The sequence below is a fragment of the Rhinolophus ferrumequinum genome, chromosome 8, assembly GCF_004115265.2.
Source record: "Rhinolophus ferrumequinum isolate MPI-CBG mRhiFer1 chromosome 8, mRhiFer1_v1.p, whole genome shotgun sequence".
Taxonomy (NCBI): Eukaryota; Metazoa; Chordata; class Mammalia; order Chiroptera; family Rhinolophidae; genus Rhinolophus; species Rhinolophus ferrumequinum.
The window spans coordinates 54701546-54714116 of record NC_046291.1 but is presented as its reverse complement, the minus strand read 5'-3'; the positions used below and the strand labels follow the sequence as shown (position 1 = coordinate 54714116).

General features: G+C 40.4%; 1 protein-coding gene across 1 annotated transcript in view; it reads right to left on the bottom strand.

Annotated features, from left to right (window-relative positions):
- LRP2 (LDL receptor related protein 2) overlaps positions 1-12571 on the bottom strand; it is a 197293-nt gene that overhangs the window by 42027 nt on the left and 142695 nt on the right. Inside the window, exons 48-52 of the mRNA XM_033112329.1 lie at positions 11961-12162; positions 7092-7387; positions 5517-6033; positions 2524-2676; positions 1838-2008 (exon numbers count right to left, since the gene is read on the bottom strand). Coding sequence (XP_032968220.1) covers positions 1838-2008; positions 2524-2676; positions 5517-6033; positions 7092-7387; positions 11961-12162 — 1339 coding nt within the window. The remainder of the gene's footprint in view (positions 1-1837; positions 2009-2523; positions 2677-5516; positions 6034-7091; positions 7388-11960; positions 12163-12571) is intronic.

The following is a 12571-nucleotide window of genomic DNA, read 5'->3' as shown; positions in this document are numbered from 1 at the left end:
AAGGATATTTTGACTGAACAAAAGATGGAAAAGTTGAAAAAGCAATGCCTTAAAAATAGGAATATCCAGGAGTTTAAATAATCATAAATTCCTTCCAGCACATGCAGCTAGTTCAGTTGTTGTAGGTTAACAACCTCTTACATTGATTTTCTCCATTAAGCATCATTTTGATATCCTAGGATGAACAGCGAGCGGTCTTGTTTCCTAAGTCATCATAAAAAATCAGAGGATAGCAACATAAAGCTGGAATTCTGCCTTCTCGTGAACATTTCAGGAGAGAGCATCCACAGCCAAACATTTAGGCCGTCCTACTTCCAATGGCTCGTTCATTTCTGAGTCTATGTCAGAATATCGATATTTGAAAATTTAGGAGCAGATCCTAAAACTCAAACAGGAGGTAGAATGATCTAGCAGCTAAGAAGCTTGATGTTACCCATGTGATGTTAGAAATATTTTTCAAAATATCATAATTGATAGTCACTTATAGAAGCCTTGAAAGGAAAACCTGAAGACCTTCTTGGCCTCTGTTGATAAGACTGCAGATAAATGACCAGAACTTAGTCACTATCCATTTCTTAAAAAAAAAAAAAAAAAAAAATCATAGCCCAGAAAGTAGTTTTGAGATCTTCCTTTTCAGTTCTTGCAAGATCTTTACATGGAGATCTCAACACACCATGATGAGTATGTTTTGTCCAGTGTAGACCCACAGGCACACCTACAAAGATGTGTTGGCACATCCCAATATGTACAAGAAATGGACTGGATGCTCTATGGAAATCTATTGATTTACACAGTCTATGAAATCTCTTTCTGAACACAGGCATTGCCACCCCTTCAAGAGCTGATCAAGTCAGCATGACCACTGAATGGGCTGGTGCAGTTGGTTCATTCATTCCAAGATCAGAATGCCTGATTGTCGTGCGGGGTGTCAGGCGGGGTCTCTGGTCCCACTCCCCACATAAGAACGCAGGACATGGTGAGGCCAAAAAGGAATACCCACGGAGCCATAGGTGGGGGAGTCACACCACTATACTCTCACTGGCGGCTGGGTTGGAGACACAGGAAACAGGAGCAACACAATTCTCAACCCTCACTGCGCCGCTTGCAGGCTCAGCCACCATCTTCTTGCTAGCTCCCCCTTTTCTGCTAGCCTAGCCACGGCAGTTATATTAGTGCCCAATGGCTCACTGGTTACAGCTGACGGCCAACTAGCCACAGCTGATGGCCATTTGATCACAGTCGATGGCCATTTACTACCTGAGCCAGCACTTTTCTATGTGAGGCCCAGAGCCTGGAAACTGCTTTTTGGGGCTCTGTCCCCAGACTGATATTATGATTTGACTTTTAGACAGTAACCTAGTGCCTGGATTTTAAAATACAGCTACACAAATTTGATCAAAAAGCGAACAGAACATTGAGTAGCTAGAACATTACTTTCTGCCTCTAACACTCCTTAAAATACTATCCATGTGTACACTGACCATTTCAGTTATAGCCCAAGTACAAGGAAAAGGAAATTAAGATGAGTTGAGCACTAAGCTGACTACCACAGGAGAGAGATTACTAGCTCCATTTTTTTTAGATGACAAAAATAAGAAGTGAAAGCACCAAGACAAAAACCTGATCTGTATAACTTCAAGGTTCACTGTCTTTCTAGTGTATCATACCACAGAGCTCAGTGAATTGCCTGTAGGCTGTTTGAGAGAGAAGTGACCTCAGAGTGACTCCCAATTCACAGGCCAGGTAGAAGCTGCCTGAGCATGATACATTGGCAACACAAGCCCTGGTGTTTGGAATACAGTTCCCCAGGTGACTTTATTCTTTTCTGTATACGTACTCAATGTAACCCAGGTGAGCATCGGCCCAGTAGAGGAGATCGTTGGTGTAATCAATGGTGATGCCATTGGGCCACTCTAACTTGGTAGAGATAATCACAGACTTATTGATTCCATCCATGCCAACTCTCCCAATGTACGCTCGGTGAGCCCAGTCTGCCCAGTACACATACCTGTTGGAGCCAACACAAAGGGTCAGTTCCTGAAGCCAAAAGAAGTCAGTAGCCAAAAGACATAGCTCTTCTCCGATGAGAGACATAAAGTGTACATTCTACAGAGCTTCTCAGACAGCAACGAGAACTAACAGAAAACAATCTAAATGGGGATGATATACAGGGAATGTTCAAGAATGAACATGATTAACTAGGGGATTTCACTGGACTTGAGGTGGAAAGTAAAGGTCAGTTGTTTTGTTTTTTTAACCATAATTTTCTTTTCATGCAGCCAAAGCATGTGACTTGAAAAGTGAAATGATGAGTCAAGGCAAAGAAAACAGAATAGCTCATGAATATCATTGGAATAAGCCATGCTTCTATCCATTATACTAAACCATTTACCAGGTAAGAAAAGCAGAAGACAAATCCCAGCAAGATATTGGCCTTGAGATAACTACATGAACAGCCTTTCTGGCAACAGAGGCAGAATAAGGGCATGAAACAAGAGTCCAGGGTTACAGGGAAGACAATACCCATATTGAGGGTGAAGGGCAATTCCTCTGGGGTTATCAAAGCAGAAGGTGTTGTTGGCATCCAAACAGTGCTCGGCCAGCTTGCGGCGGTATCGACCATCAAGGTCAGAAACGGAGAGGCAATTCAGGTGGGCATCCACCCAATAGAGCTTTCTGAAATGCAGAGCCAGGAGTTACCAATCCATCCAATTTGCTTGTGAAACTGCGTATTTAGCCACCCAACTTCCTACCCAAGCTACCTTGGAATCACACAGACAGCTGTTTGAAGGCACTTTCCCCAGACAAACAAGGACAAGGGGAAACAGTTGGCCTTCCTGCAATGAGGCAACAGGAGATGCAAGAACGTGTGCTACAAGTCCCACTTTAAGATGATGTCACATAGGAAATTCTGGGGCCACACCTCACACAGGGATTCTGGCTTTACTTTCTTCATGTAATGTAAGCCATCCTTCCCAGGCAATGCAAAGGCTTAGAGGAGCAGGGGAGCAAAAGCAAGAACAATGAGTGTCATGAACTACAATTTAAATGGTTGAGCTGAGGAAACAGACTTGTCTAAGTGTATCATTGAGTCGGCACAAAGGAACGCTGAATTACGGCATCCTTAAAATAAAGAGAAACCTTACGCCACCCTGGCTCTGTCAGACTGTTGGCAAAATGAGTTTCTTACCCTGTGCCAAGTTTTACTTAATCAAATTTAAAAAGTTTTGAAAACTTATTAGAATCTGTTAGAAACTCCTATCTCAAGGATATTTCAGTTCTAAATATTTCTATTCAAAAAAGTCCATTTATTTTCTATAAGGCAGGGGTTCTTAATCTGGGGTCCTTAACCAGACATCAGGGTAGCCTGGCCTTTAGGGAGCCTATGTACCCTCTAAAATTGATACAAAATTGTGTGAGCATAAATGTGTTACGTGCTTTTATCCAGAAAAGGGTCCATGACGTTCACCAGAGCCTTAAGTATATATAACCTTCCACAGGGTTCAATGCCCCTAGAATTTGAGTGTCATTAGAGTCCAACAGTCAATTCCAACTGGAAGAATGGTTTTCCTTCCCGGATGTCTCCTTGCAAGAAGTAAGCCCTGATCTAACCATGCTGGGTGTGATAATATTTAACTGTTAGGACAGCAGCATCCTTTTAGGCTTCAGGATGAAGGAATGGGTATGTGTAAAAGCGCAAGCCTTGCCATTTAGTTAGGTGAATCCTGAGGAATGAGATTTGGATTCCACAGTGTTGGATTCCATCATCACAGAGGCTAAGAATAGCGATAACAGCAGCTACCGTGTCTCCCCGAAAACAAGACCTAGCCGGCCATCAGCTCTAATGCGTCCTTTGGAGCACAAATTAATATAAGACCCGGTCTTATATTATATTATACTATATAAGACCGGGTCTTATATTATACTATATAAGACCCGGTCTTATATTATAGTAAAATAAGACCGGGTCTTATATATTAATTTGTGCTCCAAAGGACGCATTAGAGCTGATGGCCGGCTAGGTCTTGTTTTCGGGGAAACAGGGAATGCCTTGAGTACTTACTAAATGCCAGGCCCTAGGCTAAAAAACCCTTTAAAACATTATTTTATTTAAGATCACAACAACCCTAGGAGTAGGTACTATTTATTATTACCCCTGTTCCCCGATGAGGCTGCTGAGACCCCGGGGTTGTATAACTAGTAAGGGTAGAGCAGGAATTCAAGACTGGCTACACCATATTGCACTCCACTCTGTTAAGCTTCCTGCCAATTCATTAATTTCTCTTCATTCCACTGTCAAAAGACTGACCCTGTGAGCACTCTTTTCAAGAAAATGTGGAGAAGACACTCCATCCCCACTGCTGGAAAAATTAAGAGGACTGAGAGCCAGCAAAATCTTCCAATGTGCACAGTGGTGCTTTTAAAAACGAATAGGTCAAGGTTAAGGGCTTTGGAAACTAAGCACCCTCGTGTTAGCAGTGGGCATCTTTATTGATATTGGGGAAACCATTTCTAACTTCAGTGCAGTTCCTATCTTACAACTGTCCCCTAAAAACTTAAATGTAATTACGTTCTAGGCTTCCTTTGTGTTTTAAGGAATGTTTAGCCTGGTTGTGCTTCTTCTTGAATATCACTGTTCTTTTTGACACCTCGTAAAGCCCCTATACATAAAATATTCATATTCAGCATTGTATTCATTATTCAGCAGGCACTTATTAAGCACCTATGGTAGGCCAGATAGAACTAGGGAGCAAACTCCCCACTCCCCATTTTACATCTTTACCCTTAACACAGTCAAATAGAAAAGATGCAGAAGAGTACTCTGCAGGTCTGGACTGACTGCAGCAATAACATTGGCAATATACGCGCGCCTCCAGCTTCATGTCTGTTAACCACAAAGCCAACTACTTCATGCTGCCAGGTCTCTGACAGATGGAATAGTCAATAGAGATGTTAAGAAGTGTGGTTGATTTGATAAAGTTTAATTAAAATATCCCTTGCCTACCTTAAAGACCCTCTTTTTCTTGAAGGGCTACCTCAAATCAAAAGTTTCGGGTTAACCATTCTCTATTTTATGACCAGCCCAACGCTGGGAATGACTAGCGTTGCAAGCAAGCCTGTGAACTCCAGGAAAGCGGCGGCTGCTCTAAACCCCTAGTGCCTGGCAGAGCACCCGCCATGAAGCAGTTGGAAATGACTGAATGTACCAGTGAATGCATGAATCGTCCCTTAACAGCATTTCCAGTTAACCGAATGGCCAATAAGAACAGAGTTCTTTCCTCATTTGTGATGCCCCTCCCCCCAAAAACGATACATAAATTCTTAAAATCACTAGATTTTAGGTTCTGTGGTATTCCACTTGAGTATTAGGTACACAGCAGGTAAAAAAAAATGTGGAAGCATTAAATGTATCCACATATTAACCCACGTTGGAAAGATCAATTCTCTGTTAAGATGAAAACAGAATTTTTTTTTTTTTAATTTAACTTTTAAAAGGCTCCTCAGTGTTTTCTTACCTGGCAACCCAGTCTATAGCCAGACTTTCTGCAGCTGGTAGTTTGTGCTTCATGATTATCTCCCTGTTTGTCTTATTCAGAAACATTCTCTCAATGACTTTTTTCTCTATATCAATCCAGTATAACCTCTTTTCCACTCGGTCAAAATCCAATGCCACAGCATTGCCCAGTCCTTGCAAAATGAGGGAGTAAAAAGAGCCATCTATAGTTAGATTTCTCAAATAGTAACGGTTGCTAAAAATGAGATAGGGCTCGATGTTACTGTTCTGCCGGCAGCTCTTTCCATCTGGTTCTCGGATGTAGCCTGGGGCACACTTACAGATGTAGGAGCCCATTACATTCTCACACCTCTGGCTACAGACAAAGGGCGTCTCCTTGCATTCATCAATATCACTACAAGTCCGCTTGTCAGACATAAGCTTGTAACCAGGACGACAGGAACAATAGAAACTGGTTAAGGTATTTGTGCAGTTTTGGTCACAGCCACTGAGTGAAGGGTCATTGCACTCGTTAATGCCTGTAGGTAAAAGAAAGTTATTAGAGAAGCTAAATGTCAGCAATGGATCCACCATAATGGTCCCAAGTTAACATTTCCACTCCACTGTACAGCACCAATTCTTAATGAATCAGGCTAAAAGTAAACAAACAATAAGGGATTTCTCAAGGCCATATGCTATTCAAAAGTCTCCAATTTAATCCTTCACCAGTGGTTTTAACAACTAAAACAACTAACAAGCTTAAGTTTGACTTTGAGTCCTATACACAGCAAACTTCTTTTAACCAATAATGTACTAAGTAAAATGGCAAGAGAAAGGAGAAAGGCGAGCAAAAGAAAAGAGCCTGGCCAGTTGTGTTCTGGTCAAACAGGCCTCCAGGCTGGGGTGCGGGCATTGGGAATGCCCCGATATGTAGCATCTTCCATTTTGGTGGTGTGACTACTTACACCATGGCCACTTTCAGGCTACCAGTGTGACATCACTGAACACTGGGAAGAGATGCACACATTTGGCTCTCACAGATGGGAAGAGCCACCCAGCACTCCACTGGGTATACCTCTGGCTGGTCCTGTGACACATGGCCAAACTCATGCAAAAACACAGGGAGGAGAACACGTTCTTATTAATTCTATATTTTATACATTGTAGCGTGGTTTACTCCTGGAGGTTGGGATGAGGAAGAGGATAAAACTCTTCCCTTCAATCATCTGAGTATGAAGATGAAAAACAGGCTAAGAAATTCTAGCAGAGGGGCAGTTCAGGCAACAAGTTATTCGAAGAATTCAAAGAGAATCAACACTGTTTGCCTTGTATAACAATACTATTGGGCACTGGTGGCCTGACTTTGCTCATCTTCTGCTCTCTGGAATGAACTATCTAACTGACAAAAAGTCTAAAAATGTTTGTGTACTGAACTTATATACCAAGAAATCTTTGCTTTTGATAGATAAGGAATAGTAATTTTCTGGTAATTTTTTACTTAGAGGACAGATTGGAAAGTTCTAACAAGTCATAAAGGGTTGAGAATCCATATTCAGTCTCCTCATTTTCCTTTTCCCAAATCTTACGTCACACTCACCACATCCTTTCTCATCACTGTTGTCTAAACAGTCATCTAGGTGGTTGCAGACTTTCACCATTTCAATGCAGTTCCCATTATCACACTTGAACTGATGAGGGGGGCAGGTGGCTTCCGGGGTATGGCACAGGTGCTCCAGCTCATCAGAATCATCTCCACAGTCATTTTCCCCATCACAGGCGTAGCCCTTATAAATGCAGAGCCCGTTCTGACAGGTAAACTGATTCTCATTGCAGGTGGGGTATGAACAATCCCTCTCGTCACTGTAATCACCACAGTCATTGTGCCGGTCACACCTGTGTGATGAGACCCAGTACAACTCTTAGAGAGGTTGACGAGACTCAACGATGTCCTCTACCTGAATGTCAGGTCCACCATTAACAAGATCACCCATGTCCTTAGTCCCCTCAAATCTTCATCTACACCACCAGTCTCCAGCTCCATAAGAATCTAACATTTAGCATTTCATACAACATCCCCAGGGGATAGTTGCCACCACTGGAAATGTGGGTCTCGAACTACTAAAAATAATTGCATTCATTTTTTTTCCCCAGTTGACTGACTAAATACAACTTTTATAAATCTGGTGTTCATCGGATATAATCATCAGATAATGAGACAGCTAATGGGCACAGGCAATATCCTGGTAGCCATGTGTTAGAAGTGCCTACACCCAAGTAGATACTCAAAGGATAAGTGCTATATATTATAAATGATGAGATTATTAAATGTGTCCTTGAAGAACACATATCTCCTAATAGAAGTAACACTTGCACTAGCAGTCCTGTTCCTTCCATCTTTCATTACAATATTCCTGCCACTTACCGTGAGATATGAGTGGTTATGGTGATAGGAAGGAGGGAAAACTAGTAGGTTAGCATGGATCACTGTCAAAGGAAAAAGGCATTTCATACTTCTAGAAGCTATTTTGGGACCTAACATTTCTAGGAGTCTCGAGGACAATGTAATTTCCTGAAGTTCTGTAAGCCTGATTAGTCTTTCTTGTCTACATTATTCCAAAATCCCATCAAAGTCATGATTACTGAAGGGTGTCCTGGTAACAGTAACAAAACTCCTCATAAATGTAAAGGGACCTTGAATAATTATTGGCAAAACTAATGTTTGGCAATTCATAAAAGAATTTACTTTTCCAGACAAGAAAAAGCTAAAGGAGTCCATCATCACCAAACCAGTATTACAAGAATGTTAAAAGGACTTCTTTAAGGAGAAAATAAATAAAAAATATTAAGAAAATATTGCACAGAAAAAAATTCACTGACAAAGGCAAACACATAACAAAAGCAGTGGATCAACACTAAAGCTACAAAAGTTAAAAGGCAAAAGTAGAATGATAAAGTGTAATTACAACAGTAAATTAAGGGACACACACAAAGTAAAAACTAATGACAAAAAAATAAATATGGAGAGAGTGAGTAAAAATACTAGTGATTTTAGAATGTGTTTAAACTTAAGCAACCATCAAATTAAAATAGACCACTATAAACATAGTTTGGTATATATGAAGCACATGGTAACCAGAAATTTAAAATCTATAAGAGATATACAAGAAATAAAGAGAACGGAATCTAAACATAACACTACAGAAAGTCATCAACATACAAGAGAGCAAGAGAATAAGAAAGGAACAGAGAAGAATTACAAAAATAATCAGAAAACAATAAAATGGCAATACTACATACCTATTAATAATTACTTTTAATGTAAATGGATTAAATGCTGCAATCAAAAGACAAATGGATAAAGACAATGTAATGCAAAAATACAATGGAATATTACTCAGCCATAAAAAGAATGAAATCTTACCATTTGTGACAACATGGATGGACCTAGAGAGTATTACGCTAAGGGAGATAAGTCAGAGAGAGAAAGACAAATACCATATAATTTCACTTACATGTGGAATCTAAAAAACAAAATAAATGAATAAATAGAAACAAACTCATAGATACAGAGAACAAACTGATGATTGCCAGATGAGAGGGGCGTTTGGGGGCTAGGTGAAAAAGGTGAAGAGATTAAGTACAAATTGGCAATTACAAAATAATCACAAGTATAACATAGGGAATATAGTCAATATTATAATATTATGATATAATATGAGTATAATATTGTAATAACTATATATGGTGTTAGGTTGGTGCAAGACCTATCAGGTTCACTTTGTAAGTTATATAAATGTCTAACCACTATGCTGTACACCTGAAATTAATATAATATTGAATGCCCGCTGTAATTAAAAAATTAAAAAAAAAACTTTAAGAATTTACTATGGAGGGCGTGCAAGTTGGAGGCAGAGAATTAAAAGATGCTAAGGTATCAAAGCTGAATGTGGTCAATTTTACAACTCCTTTATGGTCAGGACTTCTAATCAGCACATCCCTCCACAAACCTAGGGTATTGCCAATGTGATTTATATCAAAATGTGTGCATGTAACTGTAAAGAAAGCTTCGATCAAAGCAAGCTGGCTCAGCCCCATTTGGTCTCTTAGGGGCTATTTAACCCATTTCCAAATGATTTAAGATACCAATGCTTTCTTTCCTCCAGCTTAGATGCAACTCAAGAGAGAAAAAAAAGTCAGTTAGGTAAGCAAACCACCAGTTTTTAGAGACAATTGCATGTAAGTATTCCAGCGAGCTGCTTACAACTCTGTCTTATCCAAGTTCTTCAGCAACATCAGTAATGAGCCAAGAGAAAAAAAGTCGATAGGAAATATGATCCCTTGTACCACTGCACCAAGTGCGGGAGCACCATTCTGCCAAGCAAGCGAGAGGGCGCACGTTAAGGATGCACTTAGTGGGGGCCACTGGCACTCCAGGCAAACAGAATTGAGAGTTATTTTAGACCCTACAGCTCAGGTTTCCAGACAAACAGTATTTCTTCTCTTCTGCCATAGCCGTTTGCAAAAGCAATTCAGAAAGCTCAGACAAGGGGAAGTGGGGTGAGGGAAGGGAAGAGAAGATGAATGAAGTCAGTAAAAGTCTGGTAGGGCAAGTAAGTCAGCTGTGAGATCACAGTAACACTAAAGGCAGAGCTCAGAGAGCGCAGAAAGGCAGTGAAATAATCTAGATCAAAATTAAGACCTGATATAATTCTATTCCTTAGATCCTGTGACTAGGTTTTTCTAAGACAGATGGTATTAAATATTTACTAATGTCAAAAGGACCAGATCTCAGTACAAATAATAGAACTGTTGAGCAAGTAGGGAGAAAATATAAAGATTGATTCCTTTCCACTTACAAGGACTAAAAACCTACAGATCACATCCATATCAGATAAGTATAAACAAAGCATATTTAAATGCAAGTTCACTACAAAAGAGTTCTGTCTCCTGAATGTCTTCAGGTTGTCAGTACTCAGATGACCACCTCTCAGCAATGTCTGTGTGGGCTTCATGGGAGATGAGTCATTGCACGGGAGTACATAGAGTACATTTCCTAGACGACATTTATCTATCTCTTTAATCACTACCATTTTGGGGGGCAGAATGCCAAGTCCCTGTGCTTTCTGATTCCTTCACAGAAGGTAACCTAACCTTCTCTGGCTTCCTTAGGATCACCTTCACGAACACACGGTTCTGCACCATGCTGTATTCCAGCAGTACCTCAGGGCCTGTTGAGAGGCTGCCTGCCCCTAAGCCAATGACCCCGGAAGCTCTGCTGCTCTGATCTTGTGCCTGTTTCGTATATCTTTTCCATCTCCTTCCCTAGCAGGCTGTAAGCTGACAGTTCTTGTCTCAGTATGCATGTATGTCCTTAGTACACGTAATATGCATATCTCTTCTTAGTTCCAGCTCCAGGTGTCTAAATGCCTAGTACATATTTTCACTTCAGGAAGTCCTACTACATCAAACTCACCTCCCACCTTAGGCAAACTCCCTTCTGCACTCCCCTACCTTTTGTTAATGCTCTTACTATTCTGCCAGTCTATCAGGATGGAAACCTACACGTCATTTTTCTTCTCTATTTCCCTTTATATCCGAAAAGTTTTTAATTGGGAATAGTGAGCGGTTGGGGCACTAAAAATATATAAACCTTTGGAATGTCCTATTTTGGAAAAAAATGATAAAAAATCAAACACCAAAATACGACAGAAGAGGTCCCCAAAACTGGCAGGCTATCAGCTGAATCTGTTTGACTGACACAGTGTTAGAAGTTTCAAATCTGTTTTAAGCATTTAAAAATCAAAATATTTCATAAGAAAATACAGATTTCCGATGTCTCATTACAAAAGAGCTAAAAGGTGTGGCTTTCCTGCGACTCCTGCATGATGCTAAACAGAGCCTGCGCTCTCCTCACCTCACCAGCTTTGCCCTGTTGTCTCATTGACTCTGAGCCTAAGTGCCAGGCTCCATTGATCATCATGCTGGCACTGCTATTTTTCTCATAGCAGAGAGAAGAAAGCGAAACATTTCTTATCCCCATGCCTGCTCTCCAAATGGAAAACTAAAAGGGTCACCTGCTTCAAGAGAAAAACTTTCTTATTTCAAGCCCCCTTTATTCATCTCCCTGGCCCTCTGTGCAGGGTTACATTATGCCTTTTATGAGCCCTAAGCACGTTCAACTTCACGGGCCCCTTCCTCCATAAAAATAATTAAAATTATATTTAATGACAGCATTTATATAAAGGAAGACGTACATTCATATTATATATTAAATAAAATACTTTCTTTGACCTAAAATTTCTCCTCATTTTCCTTTTGATTTTAAAAGAAAGCTAAACATTTTCATTGGCCACAAAAAATACCACGGGCCTGAGGCACTGTGACCACCTGCCTAATGGAGAAGAAGGCAGCTCTACTCCCATGGGTGCAGGAAGTTTATCAGGAAATATTTTAATCCCCAATTCACCTGTATGAGTCCGGGACACACTGTCCATTACTGCAGGTGAAATCGTTTTCAGAGCAAGATCCTCTGGTGCAGTTCTGCCGCTCGTCGTAGCCATCAGTACAGTCTGCGTCTCCATCGCACACCCAAGACTGGGGAATGCACCTCCTGGATGGAGGCACATTATTTACACAGAGAAACTCAGAACTTGAGCAGCTGTGGCTCTCTGAAACCAAAGCACATGAGAATCAGAAACCACAGGAGCGCTCCTGTCAGCAGGCAAATTCATTTTGAGCCACTATTTCTCTTGCTTTATGTTACTTAACAGCCTGAGAGACAAAAGGAAATGAGGGGAAAACAAGTTGACACATCAGATTGCTATGGTAACAATAGATCATAATAAAAATACCGCCAATAATTTTAATTGCTTTGGACCTTGGATTTTTTCAAAAGTAAGGAATAAACATAATAAAATACCTCACTTCGTTTTCCATAAAATTAATGTGAGATCATATTTTTCCCTTAAGGCTTCAATAAACTACTCCCATTTTGTTAACTGGATACCAAAAATGCCTTACGTTTGGTAATATCTTTTAGTTTACAAAGTGTAACCACACAAACACAATGTGAGATAG